General features: G+C 40.0%; 2 protein-coding genes, 1 long non-coding RNA gene and 1 pseudogene across 3 annotated transcripts; 3 read left to right on the forward strand and 1 right to left on the reverse strand.

The window, feature by feature from the left end:
- The first annotated feature begins 233 nt into the window (after positions 1–233).
- Positions 234–768, forward strand: LOC135595123 (protein ASYMMETRIC LEAVES 2-like). The gene has a single exon (XM_065085647.1). The coding sequence runs from the start codon at positions 241–243 to the stop codon at positions 766–768; it is 528 nt and encodes a 175-aa protein (XP_064941719.1). The 5' UTR covers positions 234–240.
- A 1,526-nt stretch (positions 769–2,294) lies between these two features.
- On the forward strand, positions 2,295–3,224 carry LOC135594908 (uncharacterized). The gene is made up of 2 exons (XR_010480229.1): positions 2,295–2,430; positions 2,847–3,224. It is a non-coding gene; the product is annotated as an uncharacterized LOC135594908 (long non-coding RNA).
- A 5,046-nt stretch (positions 3,225–8,270) lies between these two features.
- Positions 8,271–9,925, reverse strand: LOC135594909 (polygalacturonase-like). The gene is made up of 4 exons (XM_065085415.1): positions 9,299–9,925; positions 8,929–9,218; positions 8,627–8,855; positions 8,271–8,489 (listed from the first exon to the last, which is right to left on the reverse strand). The coding sequence occupies exons 1-4, from the start codon at positions 9,902–9,904 to the stop codon at positions 8,271–8,273; spliced, it is 1,344 nt and encodes a 447-aa protein (XP_064941487.1). The 5' UTR covers positions 9,905–9,925.
- Positions 9,926–12,574: 2,649 nt separating this feature from the next.
- LOC135595103 (glutamyl-tRNA(Gln) amidotransferase subunit B, chloroplastic/mitochondrial-like) lies at positions 12,575–26,580 on the forward strand (annotated as a pseudogene).
- Positions 26,581–27,443: the final 863 nt, after the last annotated feature.

Here is a 27,443-nt window from a genome sequence, read left to right on the forward strand (position 1 = left end):
AGTCGAACAAGCGAGGAATAAGGTTCCCCATTTGCCTCCTCTTTTCTGCTGTGCAGGTGAAACAAGCTCCAAGAAGGAGGCCATTAGATGCATCTTAGTTGGTCTACAACTATTCACTACTACGACGACTGGAATCACGTCCTTAGCTTACGCTTTTAGAGTTCATTATGTATTCAGAGGGAGCAGTTCTTTCTGGCATTAGTCTTTTATGCTTGTCTTCCTGTATCAGCTGTGCGTGAGATGGTATCGGCGGCGGCAGCGGCTGCAGCAGCATCGCCATGCGCGGCCTGCAAGTTCCTGCGGCGAAAGTGCCAGCCGGAGTGCGTGTTCGCCCCCTACTTCCCGCCGGACCAGCCGCAAAAGTTCGTGCACGTGCACCGGGTGTTCGGGGCCAGCAACGTCACGAAGCTGCTCAATGAGCTGCACCCTTACCAACGCGAGGACGCCGTCAACTCCCTCGCCTACGAGGCCGACATGCGCCTCCGCGACCCCGTCTACGGCTGCGTCGGCGTCATCTCCCTCCTCCAGCGCCAGCTTCGCCAGCTCCGTGTCGACCTGTCCGCCGCCATGTCCGAGCTCTCCAAGTACCAGCCCGCCGCCACTGGGCATGAGCTCATCGATGTCAACGATCTTACGATGCCGAGGCACTACGAAGAAGATCCGACAGCGAAGCTGGCCGCCGATGGATCATACGACACCGGACTTGCAAGCGTCATGAAGCCAAGCACGGCCAGCGGCGACGACAGCTCAGCCATTAAACCTCTGTAAGAGACCAACTGTGTATCATACACCTATCTTTCTTCACGATCATCTGAGATCATATAACTTTTAACAGAGGACCCGTTCATGCACGCAGGTACGTGGATCTCATGCATGCCAAATGCTGCCTTTTCTGCTGATCCATCTCTGCTTTCTCTGCACTTCAGGTTAAGATTTGGAGAATGGCTAATTGCTGGAGATAATGAGATATAAACATATATAGAGGGAGATAATGACTCTCGGATTTCTCGTCCTTTTCTTGTGTTGAAGTCATGCAGCAGTTGTGGTTTCTGTAGTTCCCGTAGACTTCATTGTATGAGTTCACCGGCTTTACTATTCAGCTTTTAATACACACTCTGATATGAGTACTTATTGGATGCAAGTTATTTAATGGCCATCCTTCTCTAAACTCTTCTGGGTTTCTCTTCGTGCATTACACTGCAGTGAAGTAGCACATATATATTGCTTCTCTTGGCTTTGCAGCTCTTCTACTTCTGAATCTGATGACCATAAAAGAAGAGAATAATCATGACATCTCTTCAAGCTGCAAGAGTGTTTCATGAGGTGTCGAAAACACGGTCATCATGATTCAATCCTCATAAAAGGTGCAGAAACTTCTGCTGTCTTGTGATTCAATCTTCATTTACAGCACTGCCCTGTGAGTCTGAAACTTCTGCTGTCGGAACCCCAAAGGTGCAGAAAGGTAAAGCTGAGAGCATTAATGTGGAAGCCTCTGAGATTGAAACCCCACTTTTGTAGTTGACCATTCTCAGTCCAATAGTTCAAGTGTGTGAATGCTGACGCATAGGTGGAGGCAAAAGGAATGCTGCGGAGGATAGCAGAAGACCTAACTCAACAGTTGAACTCTCCTTCACTGTGAAAGGGAGGTGAGCCATCAATAAAAGGACCAGTAAACCGAACTCGAATGGCCTAAAGAGAGAGAGAGAGAGAGAGAGAGAGAGAGAGCATTTAAGCCATCACCCAACCCATCCTGCCATCAGAATACAAAGCAGGAATAGTGCAATTCCTCCCTCCCTCGATCTCTGTAGATTCAAAACCTAGTCGAAACACAGCATGCCAATGTCATGATGACATGCCACAGCAAATGATGCACGGCTGAACTTTTCATGGGCCCATTCTTATCCTCTTGGTTTTGGTATCTATTTCCATGTGTTCTATCTTCTTGCATGCCAATGGAACAATAATGATGTATAAAGTTCACACGATTAGCATAAATTCCTGGTGCATTAGGAAGTGCAGTCAGCGAAGGCAGACAGATGAGAACCCTTCAAATGAAACATCTTCGATTCTTAGATGCAAGGTATTCTTGAAAGAGGAGAGTAATTGAAATTAACTCGACTTGAGTTGAACCCAAACGTTGCAACCGGTTCACCCAAGCCAAGTCCCACCCGCACTCGCGCCGCGGGCCCCTGGGGAGACGACCAAATCGGGTTTGGGTCCAAGGCCAAAATCCGACCCGTAATTTTCAATATAAAAATGCTTCAATTTCCGCCCCAATATTTCGAAATGTATTATCCATCCCGATTTTGGCGTAGCCGCACGAAGCAGCACCACGTTCCTCTCTTCCTCCTGACACCGCGGCTATCGGGCGGCGGCGGCAGCTGGACTAGGTGGTGGAAAGCACGAATCTTACGGGAACTTCTGCAGGAGGTAACGCCTCGCTCGAACTGACCTTGCAGCAACAGGTTGTCGTCGGACAAGACCGCCCTTATCCGGCTCCTCTTTCGTGCTTCATCTGAGTATTGATAATATAAATTAATCACTTCAATCATTATCGAGCACATCAGATTCTAATTTTGTAGACAATGTTTTTTTTTATGTTGTTCATTTTCTGCTATTTTGATGAATACACTGAATATATTATAATTATATGAATTTTAAGTTATATATTTTTGAACCTTATAGATCATACTTAACATAATTGGTTATTGCCTCAGACATTGTGCGTATATATATCATAAGAGTTTGTTAGTTATGAACTGCATAATCAACTTGAGTACCTTTGTTTTTTTTCTGAAGCTATTCTCTTGCTTAGAATTTTCTCATATTTTTCTTGCTTTCTTTAGGTGGGATGCTTGCTTGAAGCTTTTTGTTGGTGGTGGGATAAATATATCTGGTGATCAAGGGGTGATGATGGCTTTGATATATCATGGAGGAATTAGAACCAACCATATTTTCCTCAACCAATCAGCTTTGTTCATCAGGACGAGTAGTGCTCTTTTTCGCACATTGCAAGCTTCAAAGACTCGCATCAATGCTCAAGCAGAGAGCACAACTAGCACTCTGAAAAAGGCATCAGTTCAAGCGACAACTAAAACAAGTGTAGAACAAAAAATGCAGAAGCATTTTTTTTGCCAATTTAACTCTTGTTAGTTTAATACTGGTTACCTACTCTTTCACCAGCATTAATCCAGTCTTAACACTCTTTTAAGTCTTACACTGACCGAGTAATTTGATTGGGATATAAATAGGAATAACCTTTGTGTATGAATAAATACTAGAAGATCATAATACGCAGCAGAATTAAATAGAATCATAATCAAATAGAACACCAAGATATACGTGGAAAACCCCTTCAATGTGAAGGGTAAATATCACGGGGCAAACTAGAGATAATCCACTATGAGAATAATGAATATATAAATCTCAATCCCTTGCCCTAAACTCTAGTAACAATCACAAGAGAATAACTGGGATACAAGGATCACGTCACTGCCCACAATATCTAAAACCTTCCCAAGTAATCATAGTAAGAGTCTACTGTAGATTTGATCTAACTTGAGATGAGAACACTACTAGATGATTGAGAACAGCCTCTCTGCGTTGTCCTTGTCTTCTTCCCTTTCTTTCTCTTCCTTTTCTATCTTGTTTTCCTTCTTTTCTTTGGAATCCCATGGCTGTTTTACTTCTCCCACGTTGCTGCACTATTTATGCCTTTTTCTGCCTCCAAAACGTAGCCACCACACCCCCTAATGTTAATTAGGGTTAGGTTAAGAGGGGGTGTGAGCTGTGGGCTGCCCAAGCCTACTCTAGCTGAATCTGTGGGTTGCCAGCCCAACAACCTCCCCCTTCAGCCCATAAGGGAGGCTGTCCCATGACTCCTCAATGTGAAGCCATGCCGACCAGATGTCGGCATATCTCCTGCCTTTCTTTTGGTAGGGTCTTTATTCCATTTGGTAGCAGTACCAAATCATAAGTGTGGTTCTTCTAAAGAGCATCCATCTCTTCCTGCATAGCAAGTAACCACTTCTCTTTCTACTCACTTTCAACTGCTTCCTGGTAACTCTCTGGTTCACTTGCATCAGTAAGCATCACATACTCATCTGTAGAGTATCTTCTGGAAGGTTGACGTTGTCTAGAAGATCTTCTCAACTGAGGTTATGCGGGAACTTGCTCTCCTACTTCTTCTTGCTCAACATGTCCTATAGGTAGATCAATATCAGGCTCTACACTATCTTCCTGCACATCTCCCCCATCACCCTGATATACTGGAGGAATAACTGGGTCACAATCTGCTAATCCTTCTGCAGAAGTCTTGGCTGGTGCCTTCTTCTTCAAATCCTCAAAGGTTTGATCCTGAAAGAAGACTACATCTCTACTTCTGAACACCTTCTACTTTTCTATATCCCAAAGCCTGTAACCAAAATGATCATGTGAGTAGCCAAGAAAAATACATTCTTTAGTCTTACCATCCAGCTTGGAACTCTCATTATCTGGAACATGTGCAAATGCATGACAACTAAACACTCTCAAATGCTTGTAGGAAATATCTTCCCTGACCATACATGCTCTGCAACATCACCATCTAGGGCTGTACATGGTAATAAGTTGATCACATCAACTACAGTCCTCAAAGCCTCATCCCAAAACATTTTGGGTAGCTTGGCTTGTGAAAGCATACATATGATCTTTTCCATGATGGTGCGGTTCATTCTCTCTGCAATTGCATTATGTTGATGTGTACCAAGAACTGTCATCTCATGTTGGATCCCATGTGACCTGCAATAGTTATTAAACAATCCTGTATACTCACCACCATTATCTGATCTTATGCATTTCAATTTCCTTTTTGTCTCCCTTTCAACCCTAGCATGAAACTCTTTGAAGACATTAATCACCTGATCTTTAGTCTTCAAATAATAGGCCCAAACTTTTCTGGAAAAATCATCTATAAAAGTGACAAAATAAAGTGCACCACTTATATCAAGAACATTAACAGATCCACTAGGAGTTTTTGTCCTCAAAGGACCACATACATCTGTATAAACACAATCTAAGGTATGTATTTTTCTAGACAAAGCAGCACTAGCAAATGAAACTCTATGTTGTTTACCTGCCAAACAATCAATACAAGAGTTCAGATGTATACCTCTGAGGTCTGGTAATACTTCTCTCTTGGAAAGAGCTTGCAGCCCCTTTTCGCTCATGTGTCCCAGTCGCCTATGCCACAACTCCATGCTAAAGTCTTTTTCTGTAGCATTTAACTGCTCACCATAAGCTTTAGCCTGCAACCTGTACAAAGTATAACATTTCTTTCCATTAGCTATAATAAGAGAACCATTACTGAGCTTCCATTGTCCTTTATGAAATCTGCTTTCATAGTCTTCATCATCTAGTCTTCCAACTGAAATTAAATTCAGCCTCAAATCAATCACATGCCTCACATCCTTAAGCACCAACTTGCGCCAAGGTTGGTCTTTAAATGGATATCACCCATGCCTATGATGTTTGTTGTGCCATAGTTGCCCATTTTGACAACACCAAAATTTTCAGACCTGTATGTAGCAAAAAAACTCCCTCTGTGGTGTAGCATGATAAAAAGCACCTGTGTCAATCACCCACTCAAGATCTTGACACACACAAGACAAAATATCATCAGAAGGAGACAAAATCAAATAATCACCACCCTGCATTGTAGTTGTGATATTATTTTTTGACTGTATAGACTCCACTTCTTTTTCTTTTTTCTTCCTCTTCTTAGGTTGCTTACATTGGTTCTTGTAATGTCCTTTCTCACCATAATTATAGCAAACAATATCTTTTCTTGATCTTGACTTGTTTCTACCCATGCGTGAACTGCTTCTAGACTTTGACCTTCCTCTGTTCTCTGAGATAAGTGCTTGTGAATCATTCTGAGACGTTGCCGAACTCTTTCTTCTCAACTCCTCATTCAACAAACTGCTTGTTACTTGACTCATAGTAACAATACCATCTGACGCAGAATTACTGAGGGAAACCACCAATGTCTCTCAACTTTCTGGTAATGAACTAAGAAGTAACAAAGCTAGCAACTCATCATCAAGAGATATTTTCATAGAGGATAACTGGTTAGTAATACTTTGCATTTCATTCAAATGTTCAGCAATAGAAGCGCGCTCTCTATATTTTAGGTTCACAAGTTTTCTGATCAAAAAAGCTTTGTTGCCAGCTATTTTTCTTTCATAGAGACTTTCCAACTTTTTCCAAAGAGAATATGTAGAAATTTCAGTAGAAACATGGTGAAAGACACTATCATCAAGCCATTGTCGAATAAATCCAATTGTTTTTCGATCTAACCTCGTCCACTCATCATCTGTCATTGTTGTGGGTTTTGCACTATCCCCCTACAAAGGTCCATACAAATCTTTGCAATACAAGAGATCTTCCATTCTTGGTTTCCATATCATCCAATTGTTTCCATTTAAACTAATCATGCGAGAAACATAACTGGCCTCCATGTTCAAATACAAAATTTAAATCACCAAAACCCCTTGCTCTCATACCAATTAATGGGGATATAAACAAGAATAACCTTTGTATATGAACAAATACTAGAAGGCCATGATATGCAGCGGAATTAAATGGAACCACAATCAAATAGAACACCAAGATATACGTGGAAAACCCCTTCAATGTGAAGGGTAAAAACCACGGGGTAAACTAGAGATAATCCACTATGAGAATAATGAATATACAAATCTCAATCTCTTGCCCTAAACCCTAGCAATAATCACAAGAGAATAACTGGGATACAAGGATCACGTCACTGCCCACAATATCTAAAACCTCCCTAAGTAATCACAGCAAGAGTCTACTGTAGATTTAATCTAACCTGAGATGAGAACATTACTAGATGATTGAGAACAACCTCTTTGCATTGTCCTTGTCTTCTTCCCTTTCTTTCTCTTTCTTTTCTACCTTGTTTTCCTCCTTTTCTTTGGAATCCCGTGGCTGTTTTACTTCTCCCACGTTGCTGCCCTATTTATGCCTTTTTCTGCCTCCAAAACGTAGCCATCACACCCCCTAATGTTAATTAGGGTTAGGTTAAGAGGGGTGTGGGCTGCCCAAGCCTACTATGGGCTGAATCTGTGTGCTGTCAGCCCAACATAATTCAAGGGCAGTGGTACAGTAACATGGTTTTTGACTTTGTAGGGATATATATAATATATACAATTTTACATGGGTATATAGGCTATTTCATGAAGTTACCGGGTTACACTAGAAAATTTTTCTAAACAAAATTAATATACTGTAATAAAGTGCTTGTAGATCCAGCTGCAATAGAAGCACTTGTTGATAAAGTGCTTGCTGCAAATCCCAAGCAACTTCAACAATATCGTGGTGGAAAAACCAAGTTGCAAGGATTTTTTGCTGCCCAGGTGTGTACCTTGCGAAACTTTGTATATCATTTGCGTTTTCTTATTCAAATTGCTGTAATTCTCGGTTGAAAACCTCTGTTTTGAATATGGTTTTAAAGTTTTAACCTCTGGTTCTCCAAGTAATGAAGGAGTCCAAGGCAAATCCATTGGTTTTGAACAAAATCCTCGCTGATAAATTAAACGAAGGGAACTGACAAAAGTTGAAAAGCTTGATGAATTAGTATTTGTCTGTCGTGCCCATCTTCTCGCATTAGTTTCGTGACACAAGTGATGAAAAGAATATAAGATAAGAATAATTACTAAAGAAACTTTATTGAAAAAATAAAAAATGCTTCAATACATTAACATGTTCCCTCTCTTATTTATACATAGAGGATTTTCCTCAACAGAATAGAGAGATTTTCTCGGGATAATCTTATCTTCTATCAATACGTTTTCCTTTTGAAGTCTTACGACATGCATTTTCTTAGAATTTACATGTTAATGTCTTGCTAATTGGTGAGGTCTTACAATGATTTGGCAAGCTCATATTGGTTTAATGCAAACTGTTTAACCTTAATTTCAGATTTCTTCTACTGTGGATCCTGGAGTATGCTTCAGAAACAATTAGATGCCGAATCCGAGCTTAATGTACCCTCCTTTTTTTGCTTTTATAGGAGAATATTTTCTGTGCTGCTTAATCTGAAGCCTTCCTTTAACATCAGATATTGTAATTTTGGTGAACAAGTGAGCATATATATTGATGTATGCATTAAATTATGTCATCCAAGTAGCCATCTGTGTCTGAGTCGTCTACATGTAGTGCTACAACTGTTATGTATGAGCTGCGTGGTAATGCTGCAACCGGAGTTATCATAGACAACTTGGCGGCACGACGAAGCCGGAGGCGGTGCCATCGGCGTGCTTACAGGATGATTCCGCCGCCGTGTTCCCGTAGGTGAGCTTGATGTCCTGTAACCCGATTCCGGTGCAGGGGTTGCTGGCGCTGCAGTCGAAGTTGACCGCCACTTCCGATGCAGACGATCCATGAATGTCATTGTACGTCACGCCACTGATCCTGACGCCGGAACTCTGTGGGGAAAGACGGTTACCTTAACACGACTCATGTCGTCGTTGTTCCTCTCTTATTTCCTTTTTTCTTCAACTGATGAAACATATGCAGAGGTAGGTGATGGCGATGGCGATGGCGATAGCGATGGTCAACTCACCTGGTCGGGGCATCCTCTGTCGCCGGGGCAGTAGTTCTGGTCGATGATGATGGGGTTTTGGACGTTCTGCATCACGGCGTGCTCGAACACCACCCCCTTCACGAACCCCTGGCTCGGCCTCCCCCATGTCTTTATCCGCAGCCCATTCTCCGTCCCCGTGAACACCGCCGTGTTCACCGTCACGTTCTCCACCCCCTCCTCGTCGTATTCCTTCCCCAGGCTCCCGATGCTGTGGCCACCGCATCAGGTCAGCTTCGTCTCAGCTAATGGTACACTGGTTTCTGCTTGCAGTGCTTATTTACCTTATGCCGTGGCCTGGGCCGCACGCCACCTGTTCGATCCACAGGTTAGTGGTGCCGGGCCCGACGGAGATGCAGTCGTCGCCGGTCTTGATGCTGGCCCCGGTAATCGTCACGTGGCTCGACCCTTGGACGTGGATGCCGTCGGTGTTGGGGCTGTTCCCCGGTGCCGTGATCTTGACGTTCTTCACTGTCACGCCATCGCAGCCGTCGATCACGATGTGGTATAGCTCGCTGTCCGTCGATGTCAGCCCGCTGATCGTGATGTCCTTCGAGTTCCTGAACGTTAGCGACTGCATAGGCAGAAGACGATCGATTCATCTTTATCATTTATCATTCGAAGTAGATTGCGAGTGTAACATGATTAGCTCACCGAGGCTCCGGCGGCGCAGCTACGTCCGGCGGCCTTGCAGGCCCAGAGGGAGGATCCGCGGCCGTCGACGGTCCCGCCGTACACCGACACGCCCTCGACGTGGTGGAACACGAGCCAGTGGCCAGCCCCGCCGAGATCGGACGGCGAGACGAGCGTCCCGTCGATCTGGACGGTGATCTTGCTGCTGCTGCATGGGCCAGCGAAGGTGGCTTGGCCGACCAAGAAGTCCCCGGCCGGCACGTACATGGTGGCCGACCCCGCCGAGCCGCAGGCCGCTTCCCATGCAGCGAGCAGCGACTTGGTCGAGTCGGTCCGGCCATCTGACTTGGCGCCGTAATCGGCAATGTTGTATGCTGCTTCCCCATACGACACAAGGTCGTCGAAGACGACCACGAGGAGGAGAACGATGAAGCTCCTGAGCTGAGCCATGAAAGCACCGCAGCCTCTACTGAAACCAATACACTCGGTGGAGGTGTTGGAGAGCTTGATGAATGGACTGCTGATATTTATAGGGTTCGTGTGAAGGTGTTTGTGTTGGTGGCTGAAGGATGAAGGACGAAGCAAACACAGCCCGAGATTTACGAGGGAACACTCCCTCAGGTGCATGCATGTGAGAGAATGCTGTATTTTATTAGCATTTCTGCTTTTGGATTCTTGGGTTTGTCATTTTTAGAAGACAAGTAGGCACTAGAAAACGGGTTCTTCGATCCGTCAAAGGAGAAGAAATCCAAGAATACCATGTGCACTTGGTGTTGAAAGTCAACCGAGGTAGGAACACGGTGAGACCATTTCGGTTGCTGCAATCAAGATCTCGATGGCAACTGCTGCTGCCATTCTTGAACTCGGGTTTAGCTTGCAAGTCATCTGATTGGGTTCTGCATTCTTGTTGGAAGAGCTAATCGAGTTTGAGTGGCACGAACTGGTTGATAAGAAAGGCATCGAACCTCGTCATGCACTGTGACAAATTTAGATGAGTGGAGATGAAGGCGGCATTAATTTGAGATGTTAAAGTCAAAGAAGTAACATTTCCGTCAACCATAGGAAATATTGGACTCTAAGTGTGGTTTTTTGTTCCTTGGTTAATCGGTATACCCCAAAGTCACAAGCCACCAAATGTTAAAGTCAAAGAAGTAACATTTCCGTAAACCATAGGAAATGTTCCTTTCTCGGCTTAATTGTCATTCACAATTTTGCATGATATCATCATTTACCATCTCATTCTTTTATAAATCATGATACATGTGCACTACCAAAAAGTCTATCACCCACAAGATATTCAATTAGTAGACTTCCTCAACAAAGTCTCTCGCCCATAAGATATTCAATTTCATTGGTCCAATATTAACATTCTTCATAGAAGCTCAATCTTACGAGAGCATGATAAAAGATCATGATAAAGGCACACATTGAATAGCATTCATGCTTCCTTATATCCTCGATCAATCTATAATTAAGGATCAATCGTATATTTGAATAACTGATGTGTGATTTGGGTGATTAATCGAGGAAAATCTCTCTATCAAAACTTGTATAAATACTTATTACCTCAGTGAATAAAATTCATCTCTTTCACAATCTATTCTTTAATTCTATATTAAACACATATATAACATAAAGGGCTATCATCCTCCGTTACATTATCAACTCTCCAATTATGATGATAATCTTAACCCAAACAACTTAGAAAATTACTTCAACCACAATAATCACTATAACTATATATGTAGTTCCGATGTCCTAGTAATAATAATTAATAAAAAAATTATTTGACAGCTCAATAAAAAAATTGGATATACAATAAAACTTTATTGATCTCACCCCAAGCCAACTACTAGACTCAATATACACGATAAATCATTTGTGTTTATTAATACACACACGAAAATATGACATTAAGGTAGGTAGGAGTCATTAATTGGTTGTTCAATTCGATTCATCTATGCCAATCTAAATCAAGCCTATCTCATTCTTCTTTACCCGCATCCTCTTGCTCTCTTATTTGAACTCTCTCTCTCTCTCTCTCTCTCTCTCTCTCCTTTGATCCATGATGAACTTGTCGATATACTGAGACAAAATTAACCTCCTCAACTTGTATAAATACTTGTTACCACAATGAATAAAATTCATCTCTTTCATAATCTATTCTTCAATTCTATATTAAACACATATATAGGATGCTTGGCATTTTTCTGAAGCTATTCTCTTGCTTAGAATTTTCTCATATTTTTCTTGCTTTCTTTAGGTGGGATGCTTGCTTGAAGCTTTTTGTTGGTGGTGGGCTAAATATATCCGGCGATCAAGGGGTGATGATGGCTTTGATATATCATGGAGGAATTAGAACCAACCATATTTTCCTCAACCAATCAGCTTTGTTCATCAGGACCAGTAGTGCTCTTTTTCGCACATTGTATGCTTCAAAGACTCGCATCAATGCCCAAGCAGAGAGCACTACTAACATTCTGAAAGAAGCATCAGTTCAAGCTGTTGGGCTGACAGCCCACAAATTCAGCCCATAGTGGCCTTGGGCAGCCCACAGCTCACCCCTCTTAACCTAACCCTAATTAATATTAGGGGGTGTGGTGGCTGCGTTTTGGAGGCAGAAAAAGACATAACTAGGGCAGCAAGGTGGGAGAAGGAAATAGCCATGGGATTTTAAAGAAAAGGAGGAAAACAAGGCAGAAAAGAAAGAGAAAGAAAGGGAAGAAGACAAGGACAACGCAGAGAGGCTGTTCTCAATCATCTAGCAGTGTTCTATCTCAGGTTAGATCAAATTTACAATAGACTCTTGCTGTGATTACTTGGGGATATTTTAGATATTGTGGGCATTGACGTGATCCTTGTATCCCAGTTGTTCTCTTAAGATTGTTGCTAGGGTTTAGGGCAAGAGATTGAGATTTGTATATTCATTATTCTCATAGTGGATTATCTCTAGTTTGCCCCGTGATTTTTACCCTTCACATTGGAGGGGTTTTCCACGTATATCATGGTGTTCTGTTTGATTGTGCTTCCATTTAATTCCGTTGCGTATTATGGTCTTCTAGTATTTGTTCATATACAAAGGTTATTCCTGTTTATATCCCCATCAACTGGTATCAGAGCAAAAAGGGGTTTTGGTGATTTAATTTTTGTATTTGAATATGGAGGCCAGTAATGTTTCTCGCATGATTAGTTTGAATGGAAACAATTGGATGATATGGAAACCAAGAATGAAAGATCTCTTGTATTGCAAAGATTTGTATGGACCTTTACAGGGGGGCTAGTGCAAAACCCACAACTATGACAGATGATGAGTGGAAGAGGTTAGATCGAAAAATAATTGGATTTATTCGATAATAGCTTGATGATAGTGTCTTTTACCATGTTTCTACTGAAATTTCTACATATTCTTTTTGGAAAAAGTTGGAAAGTCTCTATGAAAGAAAAACAGCTGGCAACAAAGCTTTTTTTATCAGAAAACTTGTGAACCTAAAATATAGAGAAGGTGCTTCTATTGCTGAACATTTAAATGAAATGCAAAGTATTACTAATCAGTTATCCTCTATGAAAATGTCTCTTGATGATGAGTTGCAGGCATTGTTACTTCTCAATTCATTACTAAAAAGTTGGGAGACACTGGTGGTTTCCCTCAGTAATTCTGCGCCAGATGGTGTTATCACTATGAGTCAAGTAACAAGCAGTTTGTTGAATGAGGAGTTGAGAAGAAAGAGTTCGGCAACATCTTAGAATGATTCACAGGCACTTATCTCAAAGTCTAGAAGCAGTTCACGCATGGGTAGAAGCAAGTCAAGATCAAGAAAAGATATTGTTTGCTATAATTGTGGTGAGAAAGGACATTACAAGAACCATTGTAAGCAACCTAAGAAGAGCAAGAAAAAGGGAAAAGAAGCGGAGTCTATAGAGTCAAAAGATAATATCACAGCTACAATACAGGGTGGTGATTATTTGATTTTATCTCCTTCTGATAATATTTTTTCTTGTGTGTGTCAGGATCTTGAGTGAGTGATTGACACAGGTGCTTCTTATCATTCTACACCACGGAGGGAGTTTTTTGCTACATATAGGTCTGGAAACTTTGGTGTTGTCAAGATGGGCAACTATGGTACAGCAGACATCATAGGCATGGGTGATATTTGGCTGCAAGTTCGTGTTTAAAGATGTGAGGCATGTGGTTGACTTGAGGCTGAATCTAATTTCAGTTGGAAGGATAGATGATGAAGACTATGATAGCAGATTTCACAAAGGGCAATGGAAGATTGGTAAGGGTTCTCTTGTTATAGCTAATTGAAAGAAATGTTATACTTTGTATAGGTTGCAGGCTAAAGCTTATGGTGAGCAGTTAAATGCTACAGAAAAAGACTTCAGCATTGAGTTGTGGCATAGGTGACTAAGACACATGAGCGAGAAGGGGCTGCAAGCTCTTTCTAAGAGAGAGATATTACCAGACCTCAGAGGTATACATCTGAACCCTTGTATTGATTGTTTAGCAGGTAAACAACATAGAGTTTTATTTGCTAGTGCTGCTTTGTCTAGAAAAATACACGTCTTAGACCGTGTTTATACAGATGTATATGGTCCTTTGAGGACAAAAACTCATGGTGGATCTGTTGTTCTTGGTATAAGTGGTGCACTTTATTTTGTCACTTTTATAGATGATTTTTCCAGGAAAGTTTGGGCCTATGCTTTGAAGACTAAAGATCAGGTGATTAATGTCTTCAAAAAGTTTCATGCAGGGTTGAAAGGGAGACAGAAAGGAAATTGAAATGCATAAGATCAGATAATGGTGGTGAGTATACAGGATTGTTTAATGACTATTGCAGGTCACATGGGATCCAACATGAGATGACAGTTCCTGGTACACCTCAGCATAATGCAATTGCAGAGAGGATGAACCGCACCATCATGGAAAAGATCATATGTATGCTTTCACAGGCCAAGCTACCCAAAAGGTTTTGGGATGAGGCTTTGAGGACTGCAGTTGATGTGATCAACTTATCACCATGTACAACCTTAGATGGTGATGTTGCAGAGCATGTATGGTCAGGGAAAGATGTTTCCTACAAGTATTTGAGAGTGTTTGGTTGTCGTGCATTTGCACATGTTCCAGATAATGAGAGGTCCAAGCTGGATGGTAAGACTAAAGAATGTATTTTTCTTGGTTACTCACATCATCATTTTGGTTACAGGCTTTGGGATCCATAAAAGCAGAAGGTATTCAGAAGTAGAGATGTAGTCTTCTTTGAGGATCAAACCTTTGAAGATTTGAAGAAGAAGAGCCTGACGTTGATCTACCTACAGTATATTCCTCTAGTATATCACGGTGATGAGGGAGATGTGCAGGAAGATAGTGTAGAGCCTGACATTGATCTACCTGCAGGACATGTTGAGCAAGAAGAAGTTAGAGAGCAACTTCCTGCAGAACCTCAGTTGAGAAGATCTTCTCGACAACGTCAACCTTCCAGATGATACTCTACAGATGAGTATGTGATGCTTACTGATGCAGGTGAACCAGAGAGTTATCAGGAAGCAATTGAAAGTGAGCAGAAAAAGAAGTTGTTAGTTGCTATGCAGGAAGAGATGGATGCTCTTCAGAAGAACCACACTTATGATTTGGTGCTGCTACCAAATGGAATGAAGGCCTTGAAGAACAAGTGGGTTTTCAGGATGAAGACTCAAGAATATTGTTCTCAACCAAAGTACAAAGCTAGATTGGTTGTGAAAGGCTTTGGTCAAAAGAAAGGTATTGACTTTGAAGAGATTTTTTCTCCTGTTGTTAAAATGTCTTATATTCGTGTTGCTCTTGGTATTACTGCTAGCCAAGACTTGGAGGTTGAGCAGTTAGATGTGAAGACAGCTTTCCTTCATGAGGATTTGGAAGAGAAAATTTATATGGAGCAACCAGAAGGCTTCAAAGTTAAAGGTAAAGATAACTTTATCTATAAAATTGAAGAAGAGCTTGTATGGGCTAAAGCAAGCTCCAAGACAATGGTACAGAAAGTTTGATTCATTTATGATAGAAAATGGATACAAAAGAATGGCTTCAGATTATTGTGTGTACATCAAATGGTTTGGTGAGGATTCATTTACTTTATTCTTGGAAAAGATATATCTAAAATTGACAGATTGAAGAAGAACTGAGTGAGTCTTTTGCAATGAAGGACATGGGGCCAGCAAAGCAAATACTAGGTATGCAGATTTTTCGTGACAGGAAAAATAAGAAGATTTAGTTGTCACAGGAGAAATACATCGAGAAGATATTGGAAAGATTCAGTATGAGCAATGCAAAGCCAGTTGGTTCTCCTCTTGCTGGTCACTTCAAGTTATGCTCAGAACAGAGTCCCTCAAGTGATGAGGAGAAGGAGAAAATTCAAAAGGTTCCTTATGCTTCAGCAGTTGGAAGTTTAATGTATGCAATGATATGTACGAGGCCAGACATCGCATATGCAGTTGGTGTTACTAGCAGATTTCTTGCAAATCCAGGCAAAGAGCATTGGGCAGCAGTGAAGTGGATTTTTAGATATCTCGGAGGGAGCTCTAAGGTTTGTTTAAGCTTTGGAGGTGGGCCACATGTGTTGACAGGTTACACAGATGCAGATATGGCAAGAGATATAGATACGAGAAAGTCTACTTCAGGATATGTGCTTACTTTTGTAGGGGGAGCTGTGTCATGGCTGTTGAATCTCGTATTTTGATCATGAAACCACTTGATATGTGTTTATAATTTAAACTGCATTTTAAGTGATGCAGGTCTACTCGATCAGGATTAGACAGTTGACGCAGGAGGAATTGACGTTGCGCCGGAAGAGATCACGTCATGATATTGGATGGCTGAATGCTTCGGACGTCGGGCATCGGGCCAAGGGGAGCGAAATTGCACCAAGGATATCGGGGTTGCGGAGGTCAACCGCCGATTGGGCAACCAGCCGCAAGAGAGGATGATGCACCGAAGAATCGGCCGAAGCACCAACCAATGACGTGCCGGGCAACAGAATGTCAATTCGCGTTGTAATAATTGTCTAGATCGGAGTAGAGTTTTGGTTTGTGTGTGCAGGATTAACTACGATAACGATGAAGACATAAAGCGAAACAAAGTGCTGGAGTCAAGCGCGAAGGATTCGTTGGGAGTTCGAGAGTTCGACGGAAGTCTGAAGTTTCGTCGGGAATGCTGCCGGGACTAGTCGAGAATGAGTAGGGAGCTTGCCGAAGGATTTTTCGGAAGCTCGCCGGAAGTTTCGTTGGAAGTTCGCGGAGCTCGCCGAGAAAGATCGGAGCTTGCCGAAGAAGCTCATTGGAACTCGTCAAGATCAAATCGTGAAGTCTAGGAGCTTGCCGGGAGTCCGCAGAATGATTTCCGAGAGTTTATCGGAAAACCGTCGGAAGTTCGCCGGAAGCTTGCCGGAAAAAGTCTTGACTTATGGACTTTGTAATAGCTTAGAAAATGTCTTTAAATTTATAGTTAGCATGTTAATTAGGGTTAGGATTAGGTCTTAATCTTATAATCCAAGTAGGGGCCAATTGGGCCCGAGTTCGGACTGGTTTGGGCCAAGTTTGGAGCCCAACCAGTGAGCTGAATTGGCCTAGGCGGTGGCACCACCTAGGCTGGGCGGTGGCACCGCCCAGCACCCGAGAGCTGGGCGGTGACACCTCCTGGGATGGGTGGTTGCACCGCCCAGCACCCGAGCGCTGGGCGGTGGCACCGCTTGGCTGGGCGGTGGCACCGCCAGCATCGGGAACATAAGAGAATTCAAATTTTTGGAGCCCAAATTTGAATCCTCTTGAGGCCTATAAATACCCCTCAAGTCTCAGCTAAGAAGACAACTTTTTGAGCAGCAAGTGTTTGAGAGAAAGGTCTTAGAAAAGTCCTAGCTAATCTTGTTTTCATTTTGCTAGTGTTCACCTCCTTCTTTCTTGCTGAAAATTTGTAAGAGAGTGAACCGCTTGTAAAGAGTTGTAAGAGGGGTATTTACCCTTCCCTTTCAAGAGATTTGCTAGTTGAAGGTGGGAGCCTCATCGAAGAGGGGCCTCGCAAGTGGATGTAGGTCATTTGACCGAACCACTTTAAAATCGGCGTAATCTCCGGTTTGCGTTTATGTTTATGCATTTATCTTTCTGCAAACCTTTACTTTGCTAAGTTCACTACCCTCATCTTATTACGTACGCTTTCAACGCAATTGAAACGGTTTCAAACGAAACATTATTTTTATCGTACGAAAGATTTTCTAAAACCAAAGTTTTAATCCGCTGCACTAATTCACCCCCCCCTCTTAGTGCCGCTCCGATCCTAACAATTGGTATCAGAGCTACGTTTTTCTACCTTAGTTTAACACCCAAATAGAAATGGCTCTTTACGGCTTTCAAGAGGGTCACTCTCTCATTTGTCCTCCCATTTTCAATGGGACGGACTACACTTATTGGAAAACTCGAATGAGAGTTTTCTTACTTTCTTTGGATTTGAATTTATGGCACATAGTCGAAAATGGATTTGAAATGTCTTCTCTTCCAATGAACCAATGGAATGATTTGGAGAAGAAGATGTTTTCTTTAAACGCAAAGGCTATGAATGCTTTATTTTGCGCTTTGGACAAAAATGAGTTCAATCGGGTTTCTTTATGCGAAACGGCTTTCGACATATGTCACACTCTTGAAATCACACACGAAGGCACTTCTAGAGTTAAAGATTAGAAAATCAACATTTTAATGCATGATTTCAAGCTTTTTCAAATGAAGCCGAGCGAAACCATTGTTGACATGTACACCCGTTTCACGGATGTCGTCAATGGTTTACAAGCTCTTGGCAAATGTTTCTCGAATTTTGAACTTGTTAGTAAAGTTTTACGATCACTTTCTAAAGCTTGGGAATCAAAAGTAACGGCAATACAAGAAACAAAAGATTTAAATATTTTTCCACTTGAAGAACTTATCGGCTCATTAATGACAATAGAAATGGTGCGCAATGCACATAATGAACACAATGAACACTTGAACCACCTTCCAAAGAACAGGAAGGATTTGGAACCTCGGACAAATGAATACCACTTGAGCGATGACTCAAGTGATGAGGACAATGATGAACTTGAACTTCGAACACCAACTCTTAATAAGTTCATTAAACAAAAATCTAAAATAAACAATGAACTTGAATGGAGGAAGAGGCCAAAGAAAAGGAAGGCACCCAAGGATGAATCAAGAACTTCCAAAGGTGAAACGGCGAATTGGGCTTTGACGGGCTTCGACTACAAGGTAAGTAACTCAACTCTCTTGAATTATTTTGAAATTACTTGAAGTTTTTCATGAGTTCTTAATTTAGATAGTAGGAATAGGAAATAAAAAAAATTATTTTTCAAAAATTATATCATGTTTTTCTTTTTTAGCATCTTTAAAAAAATTAAAAATTTGATCAATGAAAAGTATATTGCTAAGGTTTCATGCATGTTATGTTTTGAAATGTTGAATGATGTATGCAACATTATGGATTATAGTTATATGATATGTGATAATGCTTAGGATTAATCCATGCATGTGTATTTTGATGATTTTATGTCATGCATGAGTTTTTGAAGTAAATGTTGATTTGATGCTCTCATTTTGGATTAACATATTTTTGGTTTAATCATTTTTATGACGAATTAAGATGACATTCTCATGACATATTAAGATGACATAGTGCATGTACATCTATGTATGAATTTCTTGATAGTCTTTTGATGATAGATGTGATATCATGATGTTTTATTTTTGATGTGTTTGGTCTTGACGGCTTTATGACGAAACTTATGTTTTGACTTTAAATGATGATACAATGTTTTCACAAAAAGACTTGAACACTCTCACATGAAATCAATTGTATGAAATGGAAATGAATTTTCTATTCTATTGAGATTAATGAATTTATTTTACCAATCTTATGAATCTCATGAAAATAAACATGATGAATATTTTATAAATGAGTTGTCTTATAAGATTTTGCCTTTACATCTTGAACTTTAATGCTTATATTGATTTGGCATATAAAGACTAAGGCATGCCCATAAGAAGCAAATCACATGAATAGAAATTTATAAAAATGAAATGTAATCCTCTATCTTATTGATTTCTACCTAAGAGACCAATAAAACTATCTATGCCATTTTGAATCTCTCGAAAGAAATGTTGAGATTTTGATGATTTGGATGATTTGAATTTGAATGAGTTTTATTCAAAATCATAATCTTGATTCCGTGATATTTACAAATTAAGATTTATTATGAATCAAGATTTTTTCATTAATTGATCTCCTAAGATTTTCTTTTGATTATTTATGAGTAGGTTTTTCAAAAAGAAATCATGCCTTTTGGTATTCATATGTTCTAATCTTTCATGATATGATTTTTATACAATTCCTTGTATTCATGAAATGTTTATCGCATCACCCAATTACTTTCTTCTTGATATTCCTTATGTGGTGATTAAAATTATGCATGAAATACTCTTGATATTATTTTGATGTATACAAATGAAAAGTTATAATCATGAATGATCGGATGAAATTTGACAAGTTAATATCTTCATAATTTGAAATATTTATAATTTGAAATTATGCATGCAATTGCTTTGTATTGTGATGATATATGCATCATGAATACTTTATTATCATACATGAAAATAGTGATAAACATTTTGAAAATAAATGTTTGTATCATGTTAGATGATTTTACATTTTGTGCATGATGAGTTATAGTGATGATTGAAACAATGATTGAAATGCTTTAAATGATGAATGTTTGGTATCATGATCAACATGTTGATAAATGCTTGAAAATTTTAATGTTTGAGTATCATGTATGATATGCTTATTAATGATGATTGATTTATTTTTCGGTATCGTGCATGAAAAATAAGGTTATTGAAATTGTGTATGTTTTAATTTGAATATATAATGATGCACAAATAAGAATGATACTTACCTTTGTCATAATATGAAAATTGATATAAGGGTCTTCCCTTCTTTTTGACAATGACAAAGGGGGAGCAAGAATTTCTAGTGTGGACATCATGAAAAGAGGCAAACTAACTAGCTTGCACAATTCAAAATGAAAGCAAAAATTGCACTTCTCAAAAGAGAAGATGCAAATGTAACATTTGCCAAATTGTTTGCTTGCCTCATGTAAAACATTATCTCTTGCTAGTTTGGCATTTTTGCTAGCTTGTATGTTGCAAAACTTGATCACTTTTTCAAACATTTTGCTAGCTTACACTTTGCAAAGAAAGCAAAAATGGCACTTCTAGAAGATAGAGCTTGTTATTTTGAACATCACAAGCTTGCCTATCTTAAGAAACAAAAATTGCAAAAGTGCTATCTTGCCTATCTTAAGAAGCAAAACTTGCAACTTGCACATTGCAATAGGAAGCAAGAATTATGAGCTTACACAAGAAAGCTATCTTGCATTTGCTTTCGAAATTTTTGCTAGCTTGTATATTGTGAAACTTACATATCGTAAAAATTGCTAGCTTGTAGTCTAAAGAGAAGCAAAAAGTTGCTATCTCAAAAGAAGCAAATGTGCTATCTTTCCTATCTTAAGAGGCAAAAATGCTAACTTGCACATCTAACAAAACTTGACAAATTTGCATATTTCAAGAAGCAAGAGTTGCTTTTTTGAACATCTCAATATTGCTAGCTTGCATGATGTAGAACTTACTATCTTGAACATTACCAAAAGTGCTATCTTCTATGCTATAAAACTTGCATATCTAAAACTTGATAGCTTGAATGTCCTAAGCATGATGCATTACTTGCTAAATTTTCTAGCTTCAAAACAGCATGATGATAAAACTTAATATTATGTTTTTCATGCAATGAGTTGAACTTATATTACAAACACAAAGAATAGTTGTACTTCTCCTTTTTGTTGATGACAAAGGGGGAGAAGTATGTTGATGACATGATATGCATAAGTTTATGCATATGTTCATGATGATGTGTTGCAAGTATTCATGATGAATATTGCAATGACTTGAATTCAGTTTGAATTCAAGGTTCTATCAATATGGCATATTGATAGGGGGAGTTTGTTTAAACTTCGGGAGTTAAGGTTAACTCCGTCATCAAGTGGTTGTCATCATCAAAAAGGGGGAGATTGTTGAATCTCGTATTTTGATGATGAAACCACTTGATATGTGTTTATAATTTAAATTGCATTTTAAGTGAAGCAGGTCTACTCGATCAGGATTAGACAGTTGACGCAGGAGGAATTGACGTTGCGCCGGAAGAGATCACGTCATGATATTGGATGGCTGAATACTTCGGACATCGGGCATCGGGCCAAGGAGAGCGAAATTGTGCCAAGGATATCGGGGTTGCGGAGGTCAACCGCCGATTGGGCAACCAGCCGCAAGAGAGGACGATGCACCAAAGAATCGGACGAAGCACCAACCAATGACGTGCCGGGCAACAGAATGTCAATTCGCGTTGTAATAATTGTCTAGATCGGAGTAGAGTTTTGGTTTGTGTGTGCAGGATTAACTACGATAACGATGAAGACATAAAGCGAAACAAAGTGCTGGAGTCAAGCGCGAAGGATTCGTTGGGAGTTCGAGAGTTCGACGGAAGTCCGAAGGTTCGTCGGGAATGCTGCCGGGACTAGTCGAGAATGAGTAGGGAGCTTGCCGAAGGATTTTTCGGAAGCTCGCCGGAAGGTTCGTTGGAAGTTCGCGGAGCTCGCCGAGAAAGATCGGAGCTTGCCGAAGAAGCTCGTTGGAACTCGTCAAGATCAAATCGTGAAGTCTAGGAGCTTGCCGGGAGTCCGCAAAATGGTTTCCGAGAGTTTATCGGAAAACCGTCGGAAGTTCGCCGGAAGCTCGCCGGAAAAAGTCTTAACTTACGGACTTTGTAATAACTTAGAAAATGTCTTTAAATTTGTAGTTAGCACATTAATTAGGGTTAGGATTAGGTCTTAATCTTATAATCCAAGTAGGGGCCAATTGGGCCCGAGTTCGGACTGGTTTGGGCCAAGTTTGGAGCCCAACCAGTGAGCTGAATTGGCCTAGGCGGTGGCACCGCCTAGGCTGGGCGGTGACACCTCCTGGGATGGGTGGTTGCACCGCCCAGCACCCGAGCGTTGGGCGGTGGCACCGCCAGCATCTGGAACATAAGAGAATTCAAATTTTTGACGCCCAAATTTGAATCCTCTTGAGGCCTATAAATATCCCTCAAGTCTCAGCTGAGAAGATAACTTTTTGAGTAGCAAGTGTTTGAGAGAAAGGTCTTAGAAAAGTCCTAGCTAATCTTGTTTTCATTTTGCTAGTGTTCACCTCCTTCTTTCTTGCTGAAAATTTGTAAGAGAGTGAACCGCTTGTAAAGAGTTGTAAGAGGGGTATTTACCCTTCCCTTTCAAGAGATTTACTAGTTGAAGGTGGGAGCCTCATCGAAGAGGGGCCTCGCAAGTGGATGTAGGTCATTTGACCGAACCACTTTAAAATCGGCATAATCTCCGGTTTGCGTTTATGTTTATGCATTTATCTTTCTGCAAACCTTTACTTTGCTAAGTTCACTGCCCTCATCTTATTACGTACGCTTTCAACGCAATTTAAACGGTTTCAAACGAAACATTATTTTTATCGTACGAAAGATTTTCTAAAACCAAAGTTTTAATCCGCTGCACTAATTCACCCCCCCCCTCTTAGTGCCGCTCCGATCCTAACAATGGCAATCCAGGTTGCAAAGTGTATTGCTCTCTCCACCACAGAAGCATAATATATTGCTGCTACAGAGGTATGCAAAGAAATGTTATGGATGAAAGAATTCTTACAAGAATTGGGGCTGAAACAAGAAAATTATGTGGTGCATTGTGATAGCCAGACTGCCATCCATTTGTGTAAGAACCCAATGTTTCATTCCAAGTCAAAGCATATAGATGTCAGATACTACTGGATTCGAAATGTATTTGAAGAGAAGCAGTTGTAGCTTCAGAAAATTCACACAGATGAAACCGGAGCAGACATGTTGACAAAAACTTTACCAAAAGAAAGACAGGAGATATGCCGATAGCTGGTCGGCATGGCTTCACATTGAGGAGTCATGGGACAGCCTCCCTTATGGGCTGAAGGGGGAGGTTGTTGGGCTGGCAGCCCACAAATTCAGCCCATAGTGGGCTTGGGCAGCCCACAGCTCACCCCCTCTTAACCTAACCGTAATTAACATTAGGGGGGGTGTGGTGGCTGCGTTTTGGAGACCGAAAAAGGCATAAATAGGGCAGCAACGTGGGAGAAGGAAATAGCCACGAGATTCCAAAGAAAAGGAGGAAAACAAGGCAGAAAAGGAAGAGAAAGAAAGGGAAGAAGACAAGGACAACGTAAAGAGGCTATTCTCAATCATTTAGTAGTGTTCTATCTTAGGTTAGATCAAATCTACAGTAGACTCTTGCTGTGATTACTTGGGGAGGTTTTAGATATTGTGAGCAGTGACGTGATCCTTGTATCCTAGTTGTTCTCTTAAGATTGTTGCTAGGGTTTAGGGCAAGAGATTGAGATTTGTATATTCATTATTCTCATAGTGGATTATCTCTAGTTTGCCCTGTGGTTTTTACCCTTCACATTGGAGGGATTTTCCACGTATATCTTAGTGTTCTGTTTGATTGTGCTTCTATTTAATTCCGCTGCGTATTATGGTCTTCTAGTATTTGTTCATATACAAAGGTTATTCCTGTTTATATCCCCATCACAAGCGACAACTAAAACAAGTGTAGAACAAAAAATTCTTGGATATGAAACTATTATTGGTATAGAGACCCATGTGCAACTATCAACCCTTATCAAAGCATTCTGCAGCTGCCCTTACCCCTATGGATCATAACCAAACACTACTGTTTGTCCTGTCTGCATGGGACATCCTGGTACTCTACCAGTTTTGAACTCCAAGGTCATTGAATTTGTTGTGAAGCTTGGCCTTGCACTCAACTACAGATTGTCCATGACCTCCAAGTTTGACAGAAAGTAATACTTTTACCAAGATCTCCCTAAAGGATACCAAATATCACAATTTAACATCCTGATAGCAATTAAAGGGTTCATTGATTTGGATCTTCCAGTTGAGTTTGGTGGTGGTCATAGAAGGTTTGGGATAACTAGAGTTCATATGGAAGAAGATGCAGGAAAACTAATTTACTCAGAAACGGGGAGTTATTCCCATGTCAGTTTCTCTCGTTATACTTGGAACTATTTGTAGTTTCCTAACATGATATTTGCATGGTGATATCAAATGCTTTGTGGGGCTATTTTGGCAGGTGGATCTGAATAGGGCAGGGGTGCCTTTACTGGAGATTGTCTCTGAACCCGATATGAGGAGTGGACTTGAGGCTATAGAATATGCTGCAGAGATAGAGAGGCTGGTTAGGTATCTTGGAATAAGCATTGGAAATATGCAGGAAGGTTCACTTCGTTTTGATGTAAATATTTTTGTCCGTCCAGTTAGACAATCAAATTTTGGAACAAAGGTACTATTTGCTTATTTCATAATCCACATGGTCTACTGTTAGTCTTTCATATAAATAAAACACAAAGTCCTTGTCATCTAGTGTTGACCGGGGTTTTTCTTCTCTTTCATCGGTAGATAAAAGTAGTTGTAACCTTGCAATAGGTCAACATTTCACCATGCAGAAGCATTTTTTTTTCCCAATTTAACTCCTGTTAGTTTAATACAGGTTACCTACTCTTTCACCAGCATTAATCCAGCCTTAGCACTCTTTTAAGTCTCACACTGACCGAGTAATTCAAGGGCAGTGGTACAATAACATGGTTTTTGACATTGTAGGGATATATATAATATATGCAATTTTACATAGGTATATAGGATATTTCATGAAGTTACCGGGTTACACTAGAAAATTTTTCTAAACAAAATTAATATACTATAATAAAGAAAGATAAACAGAGAAACAAAACAATTTATATTTGCTTACAAGCTAACATATGTATAGGTTGCTAAAATGGCTTGTGATATTTATTTTTGAAACCCCATGAAATCCCACGAAAAGTGATTTTGAAACCCTCTAAAATATATGTACTGTTAGTAAAATGTTTTGTCTAACCTATATCATGCCATAGGAAGACCACTGGACGCTAGTTGGGCTTATAATAAGATCGCAAATACTTCCTAAAATAACTACTAAAATGACAAAATTATTCCAAAAATTACAGGAAAAATGCTATAAGTATCACCAAGAGTCGTTACAATGTAAATCTGCCTCCTTCTTTCCTAATTTTATTAGGAGTGCAATTTGAAAGTCTTTCCCATCCTGACTTATACTAGGATTGGGCTTCTCTTTCCTATCTTTGTCTACTTCTTCTAATATATGTAAACACCCTTTTTTTTTAATTATTAGGCTCTATTGGGCTGTAACATGCTGGACCAACCAAAAATGTTGGCCCCTTCAATGATCAAGAAGGCTGATCTATGGCCAATTAGGCCCAGGTTATGCATAAACTTGATTTAAACTGGTCCTCGATAGGGTTCCAGGGTCAATTAACAATGTATCAATTTATTATTTTATTTATTAAAGATGTATTATTTGACCGTGCTTCTATTTGGTTATAACTGTTGCTTGATATAGCACTAATGATCTTAAATTTTTATCACAGAGATTGATGGTTAGCACACTTTTGCTTGTTGCATTCACAGGTTGAAATAAAGAACATGAATTCATTTTCTGCAATGAATAGGGCCATAGATTATGAGATCTCAAGACAGGTTCTTCTTCATAGCCGAGGTCAAAGTGATCAAATTGTACAAGAAACTCGTTTATGGGAAGAAGGTGCTCAGGTTGTCGTCTTCCTTCTAGTACGTAACTCCATCTCCATCAGTTGTACATGTAATTTTTTTTATTTAATCGTGACTTTTTCTGTTTGCAGAAAACTTTTACAATGAGGAAAAAGGAAGGACTAGCAGAGTACATATATTTTCCTGAGCCTGACCTACCTGAAGTTATTCTGACAAAAGACTATGTTGACAAAATTCAACAAGTTTTGCCTGAGCTCCCAGAAGCAAAACGTAGACGATATGAAAAATTGGGTCTCAACATGCAAGATGTTCTCTTTCTTGCCAATGACAATCATGTAAGTATCACTTATGAATGGTAAGTAACTTTAGAAATAGTAGCTATTTTTTGTTAAGCTGGTAAAAGATGGCCACACTGAGCATATAAATTTCTCAGGTTGCTGAATTTTTTGATGCTTCTGTTGAGAATGGTGCTGATGCAAAGTTGGCTGCCAACTGGATTATGGGCGACATTGCAGCTTTTCTGAAGAATGAATGACTTTCAATGAATGAAATCAAATTAACACCAGTAGAGCTTTCTGAGTTAATAACTTCAATAAAAAATGGAACCATTAGTGGGAAGATTGGGAAGGAGGTAAAAGTGTGATCTTTTGCACTTCCTTGGTATGAACATTTTATTCAATACTTTTATTATGGCACATCTGATGTAAATGAAACTGTCGATAACTAACTAGCTACTTGTCTCATCAAGAAAAATGGTTGTGGTCTCCTAATTTTTTTCTTTATTGTCACATTTTCACTACCTGGTGTGTTAAGCTAATTGTTACTTGTTGGCATTCTCACTGGGAATCTGACTTTAATTAAGCATACTATGTTTCTTTTCGGAGAAACAATCAATCGTTGGTTATTTCTCTTTTGCCTTGTGCTTTGACCTTAAATCTTATGTGATATCACATTTTTAATTGGGTTAAATGCTCTTTCTGGTAAGTTTTCTAAGAACATGATAATATCATAAAAGTCATTATATTGATAAATAACTTATATATGATAAAGTCGTTTGGCTTTATATCCGTTGATCACACTGAGTAGCTCTCTCATATATCCTCCTACCAAATAACTCACAAACTACAACCAAACCAACATGACTGCAATTTATTTATTTATGGTCTTACTGTGGTGGCTTTTATAGGAAAGGATGCTAGTGTTGTTCCTATGTATGCATTCATGTGTCACATGCTAAAACATCCATACATGGAGTTCAAATAACACACTGTGTGCATCACAAAAGTTTAGTGCTGTCTCATTTTACCCCTTTTTTTCATTAGTTTTATTGATTCAATGTCCGCAGATACTTTTTGAGCTTTTATCAGAAGGTGGAACGGTAAAGCCATTGATAGAAGA

The sequence above is a fragment of the Musa acuminata genome, chromosome BXJ1-10, assembly GCF_036884655.1.
Source record: "Musa acuminata AAA Group cultivar baxijiao chromosome BXJ1-10, Cavendish_Baxijiao_AAA, whole genome shotgun sequence".
NCBI lineage: Eukaryota > Viridiplantae > Streptophyta > Magnoliopsida > Zingiberales > Musaceae > Musa > Musa acuminata.

Coding starts and splice junctions, on each gene's coding strand:
- LOC135594909 (XM_065085415.1), bottom strand. CDS start 9,904: ATGCACCTGAGGGAGTGTTCCCTCGTAAATCTCGGGCTGTGTTTGCTT. Junction 8,856..8,928: donor GGCCCAGGCCACGGCATAAG/GTAAATAAGCAC, acceptor CGGTGGCCACAG/CATCGGGAGCCTGGGGAAGG. Junction 8,490..8,626: donor ACAGAGGATGCCCCGACCAG/GTGAGTTGACCA, acceptor CTTTCCCCACAG/AGTTCCGGCGTCAGGATCAG.
- LOC135595123 (XM_065085647.1), top strand. CDS start 241: ATGGTATCGGCGGCGGCAGCGGCTGCAGCAGCATCGCCATGCGCGGCC.